At 41.0% G+C, this 22,144-nt stretch overlaps 1 protein-coding gene across 1 annotated transcript in view; it reads left to right on the top strand.

The window, feature by feature from the left end:
• The window catches only part of CFAP299 (cilia and flagella associated protein 299), a gene marked incomplete at both ends in the record, with an annotated part of 148,726 nt that overhangs the window by 1,319 nt on the left and 125,263 nt on the right, over positions 1 to 22,144 (top strand). The window contains one exon of the mRNA XM_084286516.1: positions 13,445 to 13,535. Coding sequence (XP_084142642.1) covers positions 13,445 to 13,535 — 91 coding nt within the window. The remainder of the gene's footprint in view (positions 1 to 13,444; positions 13,536 to 22,144) is intronic.

The raw sequence follows: 22,144 nt of genomic DNA, 5'->3' as shown, positions 1-22,144 counted from the left end.
CAAGAAGGACATCGAGGTGCTTGAGCGGGTCCAGAGAAGGGCGACGAAGCTGGTGAGGGGCCTGGAGAACAAGTCCTACGAGGAGCGGCTGAGGGAGCTGGGCTTGTTCAGCCTGGAGAAGAGGAGGCTCAGGGGCGACCTTATCGCTCTCTATAGGTACCTCAAGGGAGGCTGTAGCGAGGTGAGGGTTGGTCTGTTCTCCCACGTGCCTGGTGACAGGACGAGGGGGAATGGGCTTAAGTTGAGCCAGGGGAGTTTTAGGTTAGATGTTAGGAAGAACTTCTTCACTGAAAGGGTTGTGAGGCATTGGAACAGGCTGCCCAGGGAAGTGATTGGGTCACCATCCCTGGAGGTCTTCAAAAGACGTTTAGATGTAGAGCTTAGGGATATGGTTTAGTGGGGACTGCTAGCGTTAGGTCAGAGGTTGGACTCGATGATCTTGAGGTCTCTTCCAACCTAGAAATTCTGTGATTCTGTGATTCTTCCACCTGAGGGTAGCGAGCACTGCTGATGCTTTTGGGGAAGGAGCCATGCAGGTGGTGCACAGATAACTTTCCTGTGTACTATTTTAGGATTCTAAATCAACATCCCAGTTACATCAGTGTTTGTTTCTTAGTGCTTATGGGATCCATGGTTATGACAGTGTCCTACTAGAGTTTGCAGATGACTTCAAACATTCTGCCAAGGTTTGTTACTGCTTTGGGCATCATGGTGTGAAATCTTGCAGCCACTGTGGATGAGCAGGGCAATGACTTTAACATTAGGTCACAGGGGAGGCAGGTTCTCGGGGACACTGAGAGGGTGAGTTACAGCTACAGAAGATAGCCCAAGTGCTTTAATTTTGTACAAACGCATGCAGGTGATGCCTGGTCTTTTTGCTTAAATCTAAATATTGCACCATTCAGGGGTAGGAAAAGCCAAAGCATTTTGTACCACAACATGGTGTTGAGAATGAGTCTTTTATATAAAGAGAGTGATAATATATGAGGTCAGGTAGTAAATCTAGCAGATGCTGCTAAAATCTCAGTCTAGAGACTCGAGTTGACCTCTGTTTTCTTTTGCTCAATATGGCAGTAACTGAGGCCAAATCTCAGATGCTCGAAGACTGAAACTTCATAATTTGTTGGCTTAACACAGAAGTTTGGAAGTGAGACGTCTAAATGGCTGTTGGCAGGTGCATTTGTCTGGGAGCAGGTGGGGAATGTTCTGCTGGAGTCAGATTACCATCCTTGTCTGTTTTCTTCTCTCCTGAGCAATTAATTCTCCTGGGATTTTTTTTTTTTTATCTTGGATGACCTGCAAGCTCTGTCTTTTTCATCAGCTAGCAAGTCCTTAAAAATTATTTTGTTCTACACTGCCCATAATTAAGCTTGTTTATCTGTAAAGAAACACACCTGTGCCTTTCTCCATCCATCTTCAAGTCAGCCTGTTGGGTGTTTTTCAGATGCACAACTGGGTGACTGCTTGGAAACAAGCACACAGTTCTTCAGACCACTTTCCTACTTGGGCATAACCACAGTCTGGCCTCACTCAGCGCTGAAGCAGTTGCATTTCACCCTGTTGCATTGGCAATAATTTTTTGGGGTGGTTAATATCTGCTGTTAAATACCAGCCGTGGAGATGCTGGGGGCACACGGGGGCAGCAGCCAGCCTCCAGCATGGATGGCAAGACTTGAAGCAGCAGAGGTGCGGGGCATGACACATGGAAATGTTGTGTAGCATCTGTTTCCAGAGCATTTGGCCCTAGCCAGTTCTGTTCATTCCTCATGCCGAGAGTTCAGCTAGCTCTGTAAGTTTCCCTGTCAGAAGTGAGGAGGAAAAGGATGGAATCCAGATCTGTTACCGATCTGAACTTTTCATTTGGTTCTTCTTGCTGCAAACATGGTCATACAATATTCCCTTCCCATTCCCCCACCTAAAATATATTGTAATTGCAGTTTTGTGGAGGTTTTCTTTGGCAGAATCATCAAAAACAAACAAACAAACAAAAACAAACAAACAAAAAAAACACATTCCATGAAAAGCACAGAGAAGAGAAAGGGATGGCTCCCTGTTCCCCAGACAATAACCTTCCTACCAACTTTGCTGATAGATTTTAAATCAAATTTATAAATCCCTCAGTGCTGGTGAGGTAGTTACCGTGCGTTGAGGACCTTAGCTGGACTTCAACCAGTGGCTTTGCTGAGTCTAGAAACAGCTTGCTTTCCTTGGCAATTAGGAAGGGAGCAGGAGGGGGGAGCTTACTTGAAAAGGTCAGGATTTGGGGTTTTTCAGTACACAGCAGTGTTTCACTGCCGTGTTTATTTTTTATCCCAAATGTTAGTGGTTTCTTTTTTTTCTTAATAGTACCAATAGCAAAATATCAACTCACCAATAAATCAGTGCAACAGTATGTGAAATATTAACCAGCTTTGACAACTTAAATCCTCTCTACCGAAATGGTTATGAAAGCAGGTGGTCTTGGTGAAAGCATCAGCAAGTTCCAGCAAAATAAAGTTGTTCAGAGCAATGGAAGTTGGAATCTGCAAGCAAATAAGGTCCTGCGAAATGTTCACAACACTTAGCTGAAACTCAGCTTAGTCTTGCTAGGAGATATTTGTCGATGTTAAGAAATGTTTACGTGAAGTGTGGGCTAAACCCCGTGTCTTTCTCCCTCTCTCCAGAGGCCTCTTCCTCATGTTCTCCATTGCTAGACTTGAAGGAGTCTCCCATTTGTCAGATTCACAGCCAAACGATTTTATGTAGGTGAAAGTTGAGGCAAAATACTCATAATTCAGAGGTAAGAATTCTTGTAGAAACAACATGTTTATTTAATTAAGCTTGAAGGAAACCAAGCAGCTAAAGGAATAATTATCGGCTAGTAGAAAATAATTCCTCCTTCCCTCTGCCCTGGCACCAGCACTCAGAAAATCATTTGAAAGTTCTGTAGCCAAGCAGAGCTGCCCAACTTCCTGAGTGCCCAGAAAAGCTGACATGCTTCTTGTTTGTGGTTATGCTTCTGCTCTTTTTTTTTTTTTTTTTTTTTTTTTTTTTTTGCTGTGAAGTTTTCAGGTAGATTCTCAGACTCCACAGACTGTCTCCTCTCTTCCCCCAAAGCCCTCTTAACAGCCTGGTGGGATAGCTGAAGGGGTATGTGTTTGCTGCACACGTGCAAGCTGGCCATTTGCGTCTGCTGGTTAGGGCCAGTCTTTTTGAACTGGGTACTTCTTGTATGACCTCAACCTGAGTTCTTCCTCTCTTTCCAGGGCACTGCTGCTTTCTCTGTGACTTTCTGCCCATACTCATCAACCTGCTCAGAAGCACGGCACAGCCATTCTTTAAAAGATGTTCTTTTATTCTCATTTTCTCTTCAGTATACCATATGACAGAGCACTGGTGCACCAGATGTTTTGTTTAGACCTGCCTGTTCAATTCAGAGTAGTAGTGAGTCTTCAACAGTTTTTGTTTTCACCAAATTGGAGAGTCGGGTTGATAATCCTTTGGAACTCCAGGTAGGCTTTTTTTTTTTTTTTTTTTTCCCCTCCCCATTGAAAGCGGTAACTTGTAAGGTTAGTCTGTAGATCTGCTAGTCTGCTAATCACTGTTTCAGAAGCTAAACATTCAAATACATGTACTGGTGTTTATATGCTGCTCACTGTTGCCACCAGTTCGTGATGTTATTACTGGAGACTTTCAGGTCTATACAGAACAGCTTGCATGCACCAGGCAAAAGCAGTGTGCGTTGGGGAACCTGCTGAAAAGACAGGTTCTGTTGAGATGGAAGCTACTGTTAACGGTCAGTAAACCAAAACAGCTAGGGTCTGGACTTGAGACGACGTTGGCAGTGAAGCAGATCTCCCCAAAAGCAAGAAGAAAGTTTCTCTTGTCATTACGACCTGTACTAGAAAATGTGTAAAGCCCCAGTGCTGCCAGCGGTGCCGCACATAAGCTTTGTTCAGCATCTGAGCTAGTGGGACTGACTCGTGCGTTGTGTTGGAGGGATGCCCTGCTGGGTCGGAGCCTTATTCTTTTCTCACGTAGAAAGCATCTGGGTGCAGATCTGCAGCTGTATTAAATGCTGTGCTTTCAGAAATATCCAAAGTTTTTGTTCTCCTTGGCTGTAAAACCCAGTCTAACCACTGTGTTGTCTTGAATTCTTGGTAACAGTTGTTTGAGCCCCAAAAGCCCTTCACTTGCCTGGCTGTAACCTGAGCGGAGCAATCCCACCTGCCTGCCGACCACATAACAGGGCTCACGGACCTCGCAGCCGTCCCAAATGCAGGGGCAAACACAGGTGCATGACTTCTGGCTTCCTTCTCATTTGCATAATAGCAGCCAAGTCATTGAAGTGGAGAGTGGTCAGCCAGCCAAGCACAAAAAAGATAAGAGCACCTCATTGAAGTGCGCTGCCTTAAATCTTTCTGCTTTAGAAGTATACATATTTTTTTTCCCCTCAGCAAAGTTGGACATGGAGAATGGAGCGTTCATGAGGTGGAGCAAACAGGTGTGTGCTGGCTCTCCCTGTTCCACCTGAATCTGCTTTTGCTAAGTGTTTGTGTCCGTCAGCTCCAGGCTGTTCGTCCAGCAGTAGCCTCTGTTTGTGCCAGTTACTCTGGGGAAACTGGAGCAGCTTCTGGTCCGTGTTCATGTCTCCTGACCCCTTTCTCCTTGCTCCCCCATTCTTCTCCTCAGTGACACCTCCTGCCTCAAAGCAGCTGGTTTTAGTTGCTGTAGTTCAGGGGGAGACAGGGAAGGAAGAATGGAAGCAAGGAGGAGAGCTTGGCCTGTGCTGTGTTAAAGCAGTGACTTGTTCTGGGGCCGAATGGCTTCAGCTTGCAAGGCTTTTGACAGGGAAATTCTCATTTAAAGGAGGCATTGGTGGAGGTGCTCTCAGTCACTACAGCAGGCACGGAGAATAGGTTGGGCGAACCAGCATACATCAGAGGAGAGTCACGCCTCATGTCTGGGCACTTCTGACATGGCACAAGCTGGAGAGAGTGCGGGGCCAGGTGCTGAGTGGAAGCAGTTTCTTTTAAAGATTTTTCTTACCCAGAAAACAGAGTTTTCATTCTGTTGTTATAGCAAATGCTGTGTTGTACTGGAAACAGGGATTATCTGACTTGCACCCACACTGTTGCACCTGTTAGTAAAAGGTCAATATGTTCTCATGAAATCAATTATAAAAGCCAACCCTTTCTTGGCAAATGGCTAGCAAATCTTGACTGCTTTGACCCTGATCCATCTGTGTGCTTAGGCAAACTATTTATCCTACGCCCACACGTGTCCCAGGAGCTCCCCTCCTCCGTGGAGGCTCTGCCATCAATGAGGCGAGTGGGAGCCTGAGGGAGCTGGGTGGCTGTCACTGGGCACCATGTGGCTCCTGCTGCATGGCAGTAGCTTGTTCTGCTCCGCTTTCCTCAGCTGGAAACCAAGGCTTTGACCGACAGTGATACAGAAGGAAAAAAGGTGATATAAGAAGTGGATGTTTTTGAGAGCTGGAAGTAAGAGTCTTGTCTAAGAACTGCAACTTTGAGGCTCAGTTTTCACAGTTGAAGGCAATCAAATAATCCATCTTTGTAGGAGAAAGGTTGCAAGCCTGTCGGGGTTTCTTGTGAATCTACATTGTTGGCCTCTTCAGTGAATGATCTCCAGATTTTGATAAGTGTATTTATCATCATAAATAAGTTTCTCCATTACTAATTACATCCCAATGCCAAGATCTTTTGTGTTGCCAAAAATGTAGGCAGATACAGTAAAAATGCTTAACAATTAGAGGTGCTTTATTTTCTTTTTAACAGATTGAAGTCCTTTTGTGACCAAAAGAGGTAAATATTTCAGTGAATGCTTGACATAGCCTGGTCAGATTTTTTTTTTTTGTTTGTTTGATGCCTGAATTGCCTAGTTCTGTCCTAGCTCTCTTTTCCTAGTCACTTGTGAAACAGTAATTTTTTTGAAGTGAGATGTCCCAGAACCACCTCTAGACATATTTTGTTAAACAGAATGTCTGTCTTTCCACAAATGACCCGAAAGCCACAGCACAAGCATGGCGGGTGCAGGTGATTCCCTCAGCCTCGTGTCATTAGTGACCCTCTCAGTAGTCACTGGTGGGTTGGACAGGTTTTCACTGCCACTTTGGCAATGTGACATTAGCCTGGAGGCTGGGCTGTCCGTCTTCTGGAAAATTCTTCTGTCTTAGGGGGAATCATTGAGTGCTGGGCATCTCCCAGCTGGCTGCTCTACTGCTTCATTCCCAGCCTTGTCTATAGGGTGGGAAGGTTCACACACACAAGCGCTGGGAGCGTTAAAGGGATATCAGTAGGGTGGTGTGCCAATGACACATCACTGTGCCCAAGGGTTCCCCAGCTCCTGACAAGTCCCTGGGCACTTTCCTGAATGCCTGTAGCCACTCGGCTCCTCTGTGTGCTCTCCAGGCTGTCTCCTCTTTGAAATGGAAGAGGTGGTGAATGTTTTATGGATTTGGCCAGTACTTAGCTACACATCAGGCTGAAAGCTTAGGTGCGGGAATCTTGCTGGACAGTCATCAGCAACTTTGTTTTTAGACTATAAATTATAAATTGATATCCCATGAAGGACTTGACTTGGCCTGGGGATTGCACTATATGTTGCAGAGTTCTTGGAGTCAATATCTTGACTCTTAATAAATAAATACTTCAGTAAATAGAAGGCTATCAAAACCCTTCTGGTAGCCTGTGTGCATGACATAATGGTATATGTGGACAAGTTCCCTCACCTTTTTCTTATTACAAACATCCATATGTAAGGTTTAACATATAGGACAAGGATTTTTCTTTTAATAGAGGGTGAGCTGTGATAGCTGCATAGGGAAAAATCTCTCAAGTTCCCTCCTTCCTTGTTTGTCATCGGCAGCAGTGCATTCCTGGACCTTAACCAGAGCTGATAAAGGAACTTTTTTTTTTCTTCCAAGCTTGTGACTTGGATAGGTGACAGGGTCACGTTGCTGGTAGCTCAGACCGTTTGAAACATTGGTGCCAGTGTTTTGCCAGGTGTGGGCTCCTTGGCTCAAGCCAAGCCCGTGATAGCTGTGCAGATTGTTCCAGAGAAGTGTGTAAGCAACTCAAATGGTTTTTAAAAATTTGCTTATTTCATGAAGTTATAAATATGTAGTAAGTGTACTTGTTATAGTTTGTTGTTCATTTTATTAAACAATGAAATGTGTGGTATTAAGGTCCTTAGAAAAGTATTTCCTCTATGTCAAATTCTGTAACCATCAATCACAACTTTTACAGCAGATTTTACAAATGATTATATGCCAAAAAATGTCAGATCAGTTGGAAATTTAATATTCTCTTCCTACATAACTTCTTAATCCAACTCCTTGTTGTCAGGAATGGTTCTTTTTTAGCACAGACACATTTCGAAATTGAAATTTCACAATTAATGAAGTTGTACATATGAATGTCAATGCCGGCATGCCCTGAAACTATTAGATCAAGATGTAGTGTTTGGGAGGCCCGGTGGGAGCTTTGCAGAGGGCTTAGACAGGAGTGGGTTTGGGCTGCAGAGATCTCCAGAAGTGCTGAAGGAACTCTTGGAACCAGAGCCAGTTCTGCCCCTCTATATGCTGCCTTCCTGTGAGGTCGGCATTAACATCCTGCCTTACTGTGCCAGAGCCACACTCAAATCTGATGAACACCAAGTGTTGCTGTGGAGGAAGTGTGCTTGATCATATCCTTGCAGGGGAGACCTGCAGATGAGAAGTGGATCAAGCTATTTGATGAAGTTTCCGGTCCTTATGACTGAACAGACATGAATGAATCTCCATTCTGCGTTACCACAGTGTCTTAATGCTTCCCTGTTTATTTGTCGAGCCCTGTTCCTCATGCAGGGTCAGATAGCCTTGCTGTGTTGGGCCACTTTAACCTGGAAAAGTAGTTGTGCCTGCTTTCCAGTGTGAAAAGCTGGGACAAGAAAACTGATCCAATGGCCAAGCTTGTGTCACGTATTTGACAGAGCAAGATAATGAACTTCAGTCTTTCCAGTCCCAGCCTTACACCTTGGTCTTTAAGGCATAATCTTGTACTGCAGTCTCTCTCTCCTCTTTCAAGCATGCATACTTGGTGTAAAGAAAACAAATAGGCATCTGATGTCTTGGAACAGCACTCAAGTAATAGTCCTGCCTCAGGACACAATGCTGTAAGTGCATGGCACAGAGAGGTTGAAACTTCAGAAGTTTCAAAATACAAATTACGTGTCTTGAGATGAGGGAGTAACTTTGGGACTGAGTTCTTACGCCTATCTCCCCACTAATCCTGGGGCAGGTGTTTGCAAAACACAGCTGCTTTGCAGAAGTTAGGTGAGAATGTGCATTCCTGTCCAGCTTTCTGCTAAACTGGAACATGCAGCGTACTGTTAAAAGAATAACAGTGTGACTGTTAGATGTTCTTCCCATTATCTCAGTTTGATAAAAAGCATTCTCCAGGTCAACAGGGCTCTCTAAAAGTTAAACTGCATTGTTCTGTTTCCAACTGTGACTCCACAGCACTCTCGGTAAAAGCCCACATGGTAAAAGATGGAATAAAATCAAGTAAACAAAACCCTAGGGAACCATTAAAAAAAAAAAAGGGGGGGGGGGGGGGGGGGGGGGGGCAGAACAGGCAGGGGGACATTGTAGCCTGTCAAAATAAGAATTGAGGACCCCGAACTCAGGTTAGGAAGGAGATTTCCTTCTTTCTGCTGCACTAATGTGTATCAGTGAGGACCTGAGAAGCGCGCTGCAAGCAAAATGCATCTGAACTGGGAACCTGAGAGGGGCCTGTGGGCTGGTGGGAGGTCCTAGGAGCCCTTGGAAGAGAGGAGCAAGGTGGTGTGACAATGCAAGGGGAAAGTTAGAGCATCATATAAAAGAGTTTGATTTATGGAATGAAAACCAACAACCAACAGTTAATAGGGTTAACATCACTAGGACTTCCTGTATCCAAACCAGTTCCTTGAGAAAAGTGTCCTTTTTAATGTCTGCAAAGCTGTAATACTTAATTTCACTATTGCTTTCATTGACAGACAGTATTAGTCATGGTTAACATTTACTCTTATTTACCTGCAGGTAAAGCAGATCTTTAGAAGGGGAGAAGTTAGAATATAGAAACCATTAGAATATAGAAAAAAATATAGAAATTAGTATTTAATACAAGAACTAATTACGGAACATTTGCAGGTTGGTAACAGTAACAACACAACTGGAGAGACATTGTGTTGTACCTGGATATGATGCTTAATCTTTGTGCCTCTCAGATGACCCTTCGAAATAAGTGAATAGTAACTTTCTCCTGTGCATTAATTTTTCCACCAGCCTGCTGTTTCTGGCTGGCTCCTGGCCCAGCAGGACAGGAGGGCTGTGCAGCGACCAGCACACCAACATCCTGCTCTTCATGTGTGCTGCTACCCCTGAAGTCAGGTAATAATTTCAGACATCCGTCAGGTACACTGGGAGTTCCAGCAGAGTCGTGTTCAGGGGGCTGCAGCTACCATCAGGATACCTCATCAAGAGATAACGCTGCCTTGTAAATAGGGTGTTCCCTCGAAGTCATCCTCTGCAAGTATGCTGAGGCAGGAATTGAGTGGTGGCAGTAATTAGGCAGTGCATGCTAAGCTCATTACCTGTTACAATTACATGTGTGATGCTGCAGAGATGCAGTTTCATGCTGATAATGAAACATTCTCTGGTCTCCTTTGCAAGAGCTGCAGCAGCCTGCAAGTTTCTATGAGAAAGCAAAGGTATCTTTGGCATCTCTTCTTTACTGCTATACGATTTGTAGTCCTCTAGATTTGTGGAGGACCTAATCCAGAGTTTTGAGGGAATAGCTTTTTAATTTATTATTTTATTTTGATACATTTAAACAACAATTTTGGGGTCACTGCAAGTTAGATAACCTCATTAGACAGCAGCGGTGTTAAGGGGGTGCTAGAGAATTCCTTGCCGCTCCTCCCTGCCCAGAGAACTCCCTCATCCAGTCTGGCAGGAAGATGGAACAAGCGTTCACGTGGCCTCTGAATTCCTAACCAGTCACACCCCGGCATTTCGGCCTGTTTATGTGTGGGGGAACTTCTGTGGAGTGGAATGCCTTGATCTTTTCTTTTCTCTTGTACTAGGGTGCTAAAAAGTGCATGCATCTGTGGCAAGGGGACAAAAGTTAATTTTTTTTTTTCTTGAAGACTGGCAAGTAACAAGTGCTCATAAAATGTTCCTGTAAAAGCTGCATCGTCCTACTCTTTACTCACACAAGATCCATGTATGATGGCAACTTAAATTGTTTTTAAACCAGTTCATTTCAAACGAAAGTCCTTGGAGGCTTGCAGTCCTTTATGTATAGATTATTGAAGTCAAACCAGAAGGTTTTTGCTTGTTTATTTTGAAACACCTCACTGTCTGTAGAAGCTTGCAATTCATTGTGGGCATCTCAGGTCAGTTCCTGACTGATTTGTTTGGTATTGAAATGAGCCTGACTTGAGTGAGTCTTAAAAATATTCGTGTGACCTTTTGTACTGTTTGAACTATGCCAGCTTAAAGTCTCCTGTAAGGAAAATGATTGGGCTTCTCCTGTGTGGGCAGGCCCCAGGAAGAGAGAAGGAACTCCCAGCTGGCACAGAGAGGCAGAGGATACACATCGTAAGGGTTAAAGAAGTGAAAACGAACAAGACTCACAGAAACAACATACACATACAAGCAGGAAATAAAGTGGAAAGTTTACCAACTAGTTGTTTGTTTCTACCTCAGAAAAGATGGATGCTTGTTTAGATGTTGTGGGATCCTTCAAGGTCCTGGAGTTTTAGAATTCAGGCTTTTTAAGTGTTAAGCTCCTCTTTTGTCTTTGACGCTCTTCTGTTTTCTAAATTATAAAGGTGTACCCCAGATTATTTCTGCTTTCTTGTGATTCAGATTTAACAGTGATACCTCTGTTATTTATCCAGTAAAATGTGTTTAAAGGCAGGGGATTTCAGAGAGTCTCAGTCCAATGTAGAGAACACAGCTCATGTTTGGTTTCTGCACTCGCTGGTCCCACAAACATGTTTGCTTGTTTGTTTTTACTTTTCATCCATCAGGACCTTGTTGTGAGGGTAAAATGATTATTTATTTTTTTTTCTAGAAATATTTTACTAGATACATGTTTTTTATGCATTTCTCAGATATAACTCAAAAATTTTGCTTTTTTTTTTTTTTTTTTGGTCCTTCTTTCTCACCTCTTTTTATTAAAATATAAGCACTGCTCTATGTGATCTTGGTTCTGTGCCACTTAAACCACAATCTGTTGCATTCCTAATGTTTTGTTCACCTGTAATGTCAATTATTTTCCTTTTGGACCATAGTAGAACAAAGTTATTTTAGTAAACCTAAGAAAACTTTTTTTTATTATTATTCTTTAACTGAAGTAGAAGCATCTTCCACAGAGGAAGTTGGGAATGTCACTGAGAATAGCGTAGAGAAAATATATTTTTCAGATGATTGCTTTTTCTCATCTTATGTCCTTTGGAGGTTAGACTTTCAGATATAGAACCTGAGTAGTCAACACAGCAAGTAAGGCACAATAATGCCCCTTGGAATTAGTTCAAGGATTGTGAAAAGCTCCCACCTTACACCTGTGATGCACCTGTGAAATTGTAGCTCTGTGTTTTAACACTCTGTGATTTTTGACATAGGTGAGGCCACCCAGTGATCCATGTTTGAAATTAAGCTGCACTATTTGTGAAAAAGATGGAGGTATCCATTTGTTCTAATGCAGAAGTAACGATGCACTTAGTAACTATGTCTAAAACAACAAAAAAAAAATAAATATACATTGTAATGCTCTGAAGGTGGATCAGTGCTTTCTAACGTAACTTAAAGGTACTATTTTGCTGGCAGTTGAAGGATTAGAGGAATATTTTTATTTATTTTTTAAGGAAAACTGAAGTCTCTAATTGGACAGGTAGATTTAAGTATGTGAAAACACAATCTTTCAGGCACTCAAATACTTCTGGCTTGAAATATGAGTAACAAACTTGAGGCTGTAACAGTTGTTAAACATGGATTTACTATCCATTTAGTATTAAAATCTGCCAGACAAATGAAGTCTGGAAATCTGGAATTCTTAACTGGGCAGGAAAAGGAAAATTTGATACTCCATTTCTTATTCTTCTTTTATATCTAATTAATTGAGGTGTTTTAATCCATATGTTAGCCTTTGATTTGTTTTATCTTTACAGTGCAGCAGATGCACTTCCGTAACAGTTTCAAACTAATGTATTTCTGGATAACAGCTGGTGAGGTGGCCAGAGATTGACCTAATAGCTCTACATCAGAGTTTCGGATCTTAGATACAGGCTTTTCACTCCATTAAAGGACATTACTATGCATGACTATATTAAAAAAAAAAAATAAAAAATACCAAAGGGAGTTTTTCTTTTTTTTTTTTTTTTATGGCACTTTCATTTGAAACCTGATAAAGTACACACTTGAAACAAAGATCTTTCCTGATGCTGTATTCCACCTACTTAGATTGATGTTTGCTGCTGCTTTTTATTGAAATATTCCTGTCAAGAGAGTGGGGGATGTTCACAATCCTTCCCCTTTCAGGTAGACATGTGCTGAACTCGGAGGCACTGGTGTGCCTTTGGTTGCTTAAAAAGAAAAACTCTGATGATCATTCACTGACTTAAGCATTAGAGGGAAAAAAGTTCCTGCTGAAGCTGCTAGAGTGCAAAATCTCAGTGTCCATTTTCTCCTCATCTGTGCAAAGCATGCTGGAGTGAGTGCAATGACTGCTGTAGGTGCAGAAGGGCTTGGGATTAGGCTAAGAACCTTACAGACAACAATAATCATGGTGTTTTGTCAACAGACAGAAGTGGTACATGTTTTCTGTTTTTAAGTACTGTTTTAGTTGTAGCGTGGTATGTTCCAAAGTTAAGGAGCGATTTTTTTTAGAGTACGCCATCCTTTTTTGTGATTTTTGTTTTGCTAGTTTTTGTGGAGCAAAATAAGTTTTCTTTTATATGTTTTGTACTTAAGGATAGAGAAAGTATAAAGATCCTACTGCACCAGCAACCTAAGTATGTAGTAGTTAATTTGATTAGTTGCTGGTGGAAGAATAAAGTATGGAATCTGTTGAAGTTTATATTTTTACACACTGTAAATTTGGTATTCTTATGTAAACATGACCTTGGCCATAATTCTGTAGATACAGCAGAAATAATTTAAATGCCTATTTTTTATAATTGAAAATGCATGAAAGTAGAAGTCAAGTTGTGATAAACTACTATTATACTGTACATCTGCAATAGTGATTAATTTTGATGAATGTTTTTATGGTATGTAAAATCAGAACAAGCAACAGACAAATCAGCTATGATAGGGTGAGGACTGTCTCTTTGTATTTACAGAACGTTTAACCCAACAGTGAACCCCATGCCAATGGCAATAATTAATAGTAATAATTGTACCATTGTTTTCTAGGTTGCTAGCAAGCACAGGAAAAGAACTCAAAGATAACTTTTTGCAGGCCCTGGCGGAAAGAGAAGAAGCAAACCGTGATGGAAAGCTTTCTGTGAGTACCTGTGAGATCACAGTCTTTTTAATAGCTTAAAAATGATTTGGAAAAATTACGCTTTTTACATGAAAAATTACTGCAGAAAGTTTACAATAGATTATTTGATTTAGGAAAGATTCACTGAAACCTAGTATTTTGTTGATGTTAACTTTTTTTAAAAAGCAAAATATGTGAAGAAGCTGCCCAGAAATCTACAAGCAGGTAAGTGACAAGCTGAAAGATGCAAGAGGAAAAATGTCTAGAGGGGTATATTTTGGTTTCATAAAAACTTCTAGATTCCTATCACAGAAAATTGATTCCCAGTTTTGTTTTACATAGAGGAAGATGCGACTTAAGAGAATGTGTTTGCAGCTCATGAACATCAGAATTGTAGCAGTTTCTGTGGGTGATGCTTGCGATGTTGAACCTGACACAGGAAAGTTTTATGAACACTGCAATGTGCCTCCGAACTCAGTTGGCTCGTGTGTGGTAACTTGTCCGTTTGCTGTGCTTGCTGGTGTTTTCCTCACCTGGAATGATGCTGGCTGGGAGGCCACATGGGAATCTTTTCAATACTGTTTATCACAGTATCCTTCTGGACAAAATGTCCACTGTACAGCTAGACAAACCCATAATGTGATGGGTGAACAACTGGCTGGTTGGTTGGCCTCGAAGGCTTACAGTAAGTGGGGTTACATCAGGCTGGTGGCCAGTCACTTAGTGGGATTCCCCAGGGCTCCATTGTAGGGCCAGCTCTCTTCAGTGTCTTCATAAATGAAATCCTTCCAACTCAGGATATTCTGTGAGTTGAAGTCAATCTGCTTTCATTTAAACTTTGTAACACAACTGAAAAAGAGTCAGAAGTGGCCATCCTGGTCCAGCTGTTCTGTTTAGATACAGTACTGCTGTTTCTTGCCTTCTTTAGTCCATATACAGAAGTCTGGATTTCTGTCTGTTAGATTGCCTCTCGTATTAAAGAACAGTGATAAAAGAGACTGCAAAGGCAGCACTGGGCGTTTTGGAAGTTGAAAGTGATTGTGATCTTATTTCCTGGTTCTTCTTGCTTAGAAAGTTGATCAGGTATAAACTAATGATATTTTTGTTTTCCTTCTACTAATGAAGAAAAAGAATAGCACCACTCCTTCCCTCCCCCCTATAATTTTAGGGATGATATTTATTCTTTTATGGCTAGTTAATTAACCTCGAGAATTTGCAGAGGAAATGCTGCCTGAAGTGTGGTTCTACAACATATGTGAGCAAGCTTTCTTGTGAAGCTTCAAACACCTTGTGGTTTCAGCTGGCTGACAAATCTCCTGGGAATTGTGCTTCTTGGCATAGTTAAGGATTTCTCCAGGAGAAATATGACACAAAAGGTTAAATGTGCGACAGAAATGAGATAGGATGGAACAAAGCTGTGAGGGTTTAGAAGCACTCTGTGACTTACTTCACATGTTTACCATCATGTTAGGGAAAAAAAAAAAAAAAAAAAAAAGCAAAGAAAAAAAAGAAAGATTCAATTAGTTGTAGCACTTTCCTCTTGTATTTCACTTTCTGGCTCTCGTTTTCAGAGCATGCTATATCAGAACTGTAATTTCTTCATTTTACAGATGGGGACACTACTGAGTTGCACAGAGCCCTTCTCAGAGCAGAAGAGGGCTAAGAGTTTATATTAACAGATTCTTCTGGCCTTACATAAAGGCAGCAGGGTTGAGCCCAGCCCTTTGGACTGGCCAAGACCTCCCTACGGATCAATTCCAGGATGCCCAGAACATAGACAAAAAGGAGGAAAACCTCAGCTCTGTCTCTCTGCTCATGGGGTGCCGAATACATTTAGCAATGTGAGATGAAATGTTTTCTTCTGTGACAACAGGGCTCCTAAGGAGGGCACTGGAAAAGTTGAGATCAGCAATAGGCTTCTCAGTCTTGGGGATACAGTGCGGTAGCATTCATTAAGGACCTGAAATTGCATCCAGTGCAGTTTGGGGACTCATTGGGTTTACTAAACCCCAATTATACACCCAAATAAAGGGCTCTAGAATACAAGGTAGATGAACCTTATATTATGATATTTTAAAGGCTAGCCTTTAAAAGTTAAAAAAAAAAAAAAAAAAAAAAGTAACAGGGAAACAGTAAGCGGGTAAGTATCCCATGAAAATGCTGACAGCTAATCTCATTTTCCAAGTTTCCAAGCCTGCAGTGGTATGAATTCTAGGCCCTCAAACCAGCCTCTGGTGATATATATCAAAAGTTTTTGGAACAGTGAGTATTATTGCAGGCTATTCAGTATGTACCTAGATATAATGAAATATATCACATCTGAAATTTCAACTCTGACTCTACTGCAGTTTGTTGCTTTACAGATAACCCTGTAATGTTTTCCTAATAAACTTCAATGTGCAAATGCATTTCCAAGTGATTTAGAACATAAATCTGTTGGTGGTCTTATAGAAGCACAAAATATATTTATGGTTTTTATTATTATGTAGTCAATCATCCAACAGAGAAAAGATATTCCCTTATGAAACTATTTCTCTTCATCTTCACAGTGCCACCTGCATTCCTGCTGCAGTGTTACACCATTTTGTATGGTTTTGGGGGTTATGCTTGGTCTCTAAGACTATGTACGCTGGCTGCTGAGCAGACCAGCCTACCCAAAGAAAACACTGCCTATTGGGAAAGCTGAAGCCACTGCCTGCCATTGAAACAGCATTGAGACAGCATTGAAATTGCAGGAATTATATTGTTTGTGTGCTTCTCTGTTCAGAAAGTGATATCCTACACCTGCTCCTTTTGAGATGAAAGCTCTGCAAGTTGTGGGACTTAATTCCCACTCATACAAGTAGGTCTAATAAAAATGAGAGACATGGCAGGGAGTTATCAAATGGCTTTCCATCCTCCTTTGAATGCGACCGTGTGACAATAGCATTGAAGGTCTCTCTGAGCTAATGAACAATTTCATTAAATCCTTGGGTTTCCTTCCTAAAGACTATTCATCATAAAACTAACTTTTCTTAGTCCATCTGGATAAGGCTAAACAAGGCTTTGTGGCCTACCTCAAAAAGTCACCACACGTGTGATGACATTGCCATAAGGAGGTTACCTGCTGTGATTGCTGGTGGTCTTCAGCAAAGGCAGGATTTAATGCTGCTTGGCGGGGCTGCCTGCTTTAGAGCTAGATTTCAGGGCTGCTGAAGGAATGGGAGCTGAAAAAGAGAAGGAAAGTTCTTGTTCCAAAGCTGCATAATTGTGAACCTCACAAAAATTTTTGTAATGGTTAGTTGGCTTTAGCGCTCTCCGCAACAAGGCTTAGCCCTTTATTTAAGGGTCAGCAGCGCTTGTCCTGCACATCACGGTGACAGGGATATTACATCTGGGAGACAGGTTCCTGATACAGCAAGCATTGTCAGTGATCTTGCTTGCATTTGCTGGCAGGAGCTCTGAAGGTGTTTCCAGATCCTTAGAAATCAGTCTCTGCCTGAAGATGATTTCCTACATGCCTTTTCTAGATATGTAGCCAGCCCATCCTATTCCTCTTCTCCTTTCCTCTGAGAGGAGGATGAAAAACATCCAGTTGTGAAAACTGCGAAGGCCTCTACCTGGAAGAAGTCTCTCTCAGCTCTGCTCAGTCATCCTGAGGGGCTTCCTCAGCTGAGTTCCCTATTTCCTCTCTGATTTATCAGCTTTTCCAGGTTATGCATGTGTCAAGTTCATATGGGAAGATAATTTTCTGAAATGAGCCTGTCTCGAAATATGCACTGCATGTACTTGCTTTTAACCAATTCCATTGAAAAGTCTGATGCAGAATAGTTGGTAAGAGAAAATAAGAACTAAAAACCACAAAATGGTTTTAAAAAACAAGTGAGGTGTGCAGGGTGAGGTAAGAACTAACTACTCACAGATTTTTTAACTTACTGGTGAATTCTCCACATTCTCAGGTATGAGTTCACCTGAAATCCAATGCAAGTCTTATGATCAGACTTACTCAGCAGGCAGACAGATCTCAACTTCTTTACACAGGTGTATGTTTACCCTGTCTAACCTTCACCTGTACTCTGGTATGCATTAAATATTGCTTGTTTATTCAAGGTGATAAAGGGCTCTGTGGATGTTCTAGTTTGTTTTTACAAAAGCTGTAGGATATTATACCATGCCCAAGAACACCTTTTTTGTGTCCTAGAGCAGCAAGTCTCACAGTTAGTGTTTGATTATCTTGAGGCTGATCTTTTGGAAGAGGCTTAGAGTAAAGGGGTAGAGAGAGACTACAGCTAACCTGATGTATCTGTAGAGAGATGGACCCTGTAAGCATGGATTTGGATTCTACGGAGATCTGAACAAGTTGCAGTTAAAGTTCTCATTGTTTTTCTTCTAAAGTTTTCATTGGTGTCCACATCAGGAATGTTTAGCTGAGTCAAATAATTAGGTAGAATGTGTTCATGGAAAATAGGGACATTAGAAATCTGAGAATTCATCCCTTCCTCCCAGTTCTACTAATAGGAAAATAAATAAATGAAGTTCTTGTCTTAGTATTGTGAGAGCTACAACCAGGAGATCAGATGACATTCATGCCTAGTAGAATGGAACTTGTTGATTTTTCTCCCCACTGAGTGTTGGCTGTGTAAACAGTTTGGTGGCTGGGCCTTTTTGTCTTTGCAATGTGTATTATTGAAGCTGTATAAAAGCACTGGTTACATTTTGTTCCTTGCAGCAATTCGAAGAAACTCTGACTCAGAGAAACCTGTGAATTCAGCAGTTTCTAATGCACGTTTCCTGTGTTGAAAACTGGATGAAACATAAGATTGCGTTATATATGACCAACAATATTGCGCTGACATGATCTTGTTTCCCTTTACTGTTTTCTAAGATCTACGAAGGGTTCCCTGTCAAGAAAAAGATGGTGTTTTATAAATGTTTATTTCCCTTTTAATTGAACCAGTTTGTCTGTTTAATAAGTCCCCATGGAAATTGCATGAGTTGTGCAGGTAATCATAACTTAATTTCAACCAGTCACTTATGCCCTTGAAATATAAAAATACATGTCAAATTCCATTCCATTGGAAAGAGAATAGTATGAAGGAAATGTAACTCTGTTTCCTGGATGCAGATGTATTCTTTGTCCAGCAGCTGTCTGAGGCTTAGTATGTCTTCTCCCCATTTAAAAGGGGTAGGGATGAGTGGAAGTTATGCTCCTTGTTCAGATTTATTGTGCAGATGACAAGCAGAAGCCTTTTTTCCTTAGCTCCAGAAATCATAGACATCATTTTCTGCCATTGTTTGCATAGTATATAGTGCTGAGGCGTGGTGGCAACAGGTGTAAAGGAGCATAAAAGCACCTGGAACTGTGCCAATGGGATACGGTGTCCTCTGAACCCCAAAAGCAATTGTTGGGGTGCTGGCAGTACACTTAGGGTGTAATTTTACTTATATTATTTCACTCTTAGGATGATCAAATTCTGGTAACAGAAAATGGCAAGTGTTATTTGAAAATGTATACAGCACACTGAGGCAGCTCTTAAATTCACGGTGTTTTTTCCTTATTTTTGTCTAAACTATTCTAGAGAAATATATCTGATAATGACCACTTAATAAAATGATATTTTGTTTTTGGCAAGATTCCTTCTCTGTAAGTTGTAGGTACAGTATAATGGAAAAACTGTTCTAGACTAACTGAAATACATGGATTATGGGTTGTTTTAAATGCTTAAAAATGTGTGATTAGGTATAATATGTTTTCCATGGGAAGTCTGCAAAGCTAAGACACCATGTAGAAAAGAACGTGGCAAAAGAAGAGCAATATAGAGCATCTTTTATTTCTTCATTGTTTGCTGTAATGTATCAATAGCGAAACACAAGTCAGGTAAGCAAAATACATGTTCTATAATGCATCAGTTGTGTCATTTTACTGTCACAGCAGCAGTGAATGACTGCAAGTTACTCATGCTGTGTCAAGTGGTCAAGTTTCAGACCAGCTGACAGCAAGGCATCAGGCATATTATTTGAAGGTTTCGAACTGTCATCAGAAGACCTCGAGGCTCATGTACAATTTCGATCAACATGCATATTTTTTTTTTAATGGCTATTAATTTAAGACCAATTAAGTTCCTTTAAAGACCTTATAATTGGTTTTGTTTGTCTCAGCAGGAGTTTTTGATTCTGTATGAAGACAGCTCGGAAGGGCCTGGTGAAAGATGGCTTACATATCCATGAGGGTGTGTCTACATTGGCTTTTGAGTTTGGGTCAGGAGAGAAATTTTGAAATAAGTCTCTCAGGAGGCCCCACTTAACATGCGTTGATTTTGCATTGCAGAACAATCTTGGAATACACTAATGGCTTTAATTGGGAGAGAAGGAGAAACAGGAAGTTAGGCTCTAGGGGCACTTAGTCTCTTGCAGATAGCCAGTTCTTGGGATCAGATTAGAGTTACAGTGAAGCAACTCCCTCAAAACACATACAATGCCGGGTCTTTGGCTGGAAGTTTTTCACTCCTAAAGACCTGCTGTTGTGTGACTGTCCATGGCCTGAGGTCTCTGCTGCATAGGACCTAGATTAGTGTAAGGTACTTGCTTTCTCTGAAATACATGAAAACCAGTAAAGAATAGTAATCATAGTATGGAAATAGGTAGTGTTACAAACATAGCTATAAATAGAGCAAGTGTATGTTGCAGTTGAGCCTCCTGCATTTGTGGTGGTAGAATGTGCTAAACACTAGCACATGCAATGGAAAACTTCCATTGTGGCCTATCAGCTTGAAGAAATAAAATGTCCAAGTCAGAGGGTTCCTTGAAGTGGGTAATGCGTTTCTGGATCATCAAAGGGTATACCTCAAACACAGTCAAGCAGGCCATCATAGACTATAAGTAAATTAAACAAAACCTGCCATTTTGTTTTCCTACAGTAGCTGTAGTTTGCTGACTGAGAAGACTGATTCTCAACATCAGGAAAGTTGTATGAATACAATTTAACAACCACATAAGAAACATTTCTAAAGATTTTCTTTCATTTTGAAACAATAAGCTGTTCGCATATGTTGTTGATGGATTTATTTACTTTCTTCTTAAATTGTGTATTAAACAAAGGATAAGAAAGGAAATGTAAGTGTCTACAGAAATGCATTAATTAGAAAATATGTTTTTAGACTCGATGTATTTTGGTTAAATCATTGACTAAAATGGGGAAAAGATGTGCTAAATGTCTTCCTACCTCACAGAAGAACTTGGTTTGTTTCCTAGTCTTGAATCAGTGTGTTGCAGTGCTCCTACTTCTCCAAGAGATTGAAAAGGGCCATTGAAAATTATTGGGATGGGTTTTTCTCTAGCGAAAGTAAATGATGAATTGGAGGGTTCAGGTAGTGTTACACGAGTTTGTTGTCAGACATTATCTAGGCACATGAAAAGTGAGTCCAAGCAGGTATTGCATTGTGTTGGCTGTCTTGGGATGGGGATGCCTGCAGTGGCCTCCTTCTGTGGGAAGGGCATGGGAGTCACTGTCTTACCCTTTCTAGGAACAGCAGCAGAGTTCAGATGTGGTGCCTTTCCAGTTTATTTTGTCTTCTGAAAGTTTTAGTGGCTCATAGTGATTCAAATGTGTGATTGACCTTCCATGGTGGCCCTTGGATTTCCCTGTACCTGGGGGCTGGAGGGATTTTGGTGAGAATGACTGATGGGGGTGAAAGTGCTGATTTGACAGAAGGACAACTCTAACCCATTCCTGCAATGATGGTATGGCTACTGCAAGAAAAAAAAAGCAGGAAAATGATTTGAAATCATCATGTGCAAGGAATTTGATCTTTAATCTACTTCACACTCTCAGCAGTAATTTTCCATAGGTGTAAATGCAAGCCTGGTGGATATTACAGAAATTAAAACTGATTACACACGAAATCCCAATTGGTCTGTTTGACTCAAGAGAAAGTTCTTGATCATTCCTGCATACCCACGAACCTTTGTGAATGCTTCTGTTGAACAAGTTGTCAGTTCTCAGGAAATAAGTAATAACACATGATTTAATTGGAAAAGCTATTCTCTTAAATAGCGTGCACATGTTTTAAGAACCTTTTAGTGTTTGCACTTAGTCATCATATTTCAGGTTGTGTTTGTTTTACCTGGTAGTGTAAAACAAATAAGCAGGGTGATAAAAAGGTATCTTGGCAAGCTTAGTGAAATATGATGGTACTGATAGAAAAAATGTGGTATTTCCAAATAACAGTTTATTTTTGTCTGTTTCAATCACTGACATTTAAAAACCATTAGTGCCCACATTTATTTATTAGTATTTTCAGCTCTTGAACCTTTACAGTAGGAGTATTTATCTTTTCCTAGCTAGAGAGAACAAAACCCAACCATCTGGCTGCCTAATGTTACCAAACAATGATTTTCACATTATAAATGATTACCTCTAAAAACAGCAATAGAGAAAGGTGGAAAGAGGTGATGCATGAAAGCTTTTAGTGGAAATGAATGAAATAAACAGCTATTCTGTCAACAGATCTTTTCATTTGCCCAAATTAACTAATGATCTGATAAGTGAGATTCAGTGAAACCCAGCTGTAAGAAAGGACATTCAAAGCATTACTGACAGAAGCATAACAAGACAGCAGGAAGGAGAGCTAATATGTTTTAAGGGCTTTCTC

The sequence above is a fragment of the Netta rufina genome (genome assembly GCF_964035555.1).
Source record: "Netta rufina genome assembly, chromosome: 4".
NCBI classification, from domain to species: domain Eukaryota; kingdom Metazoa; phylum Chordata; class Aves; order Anseriformes; family Anatidae; genus Netta; species Netta rufina.
This window is presented reverse-complemented; position numbering and strand designations above follow the sequence as displayed.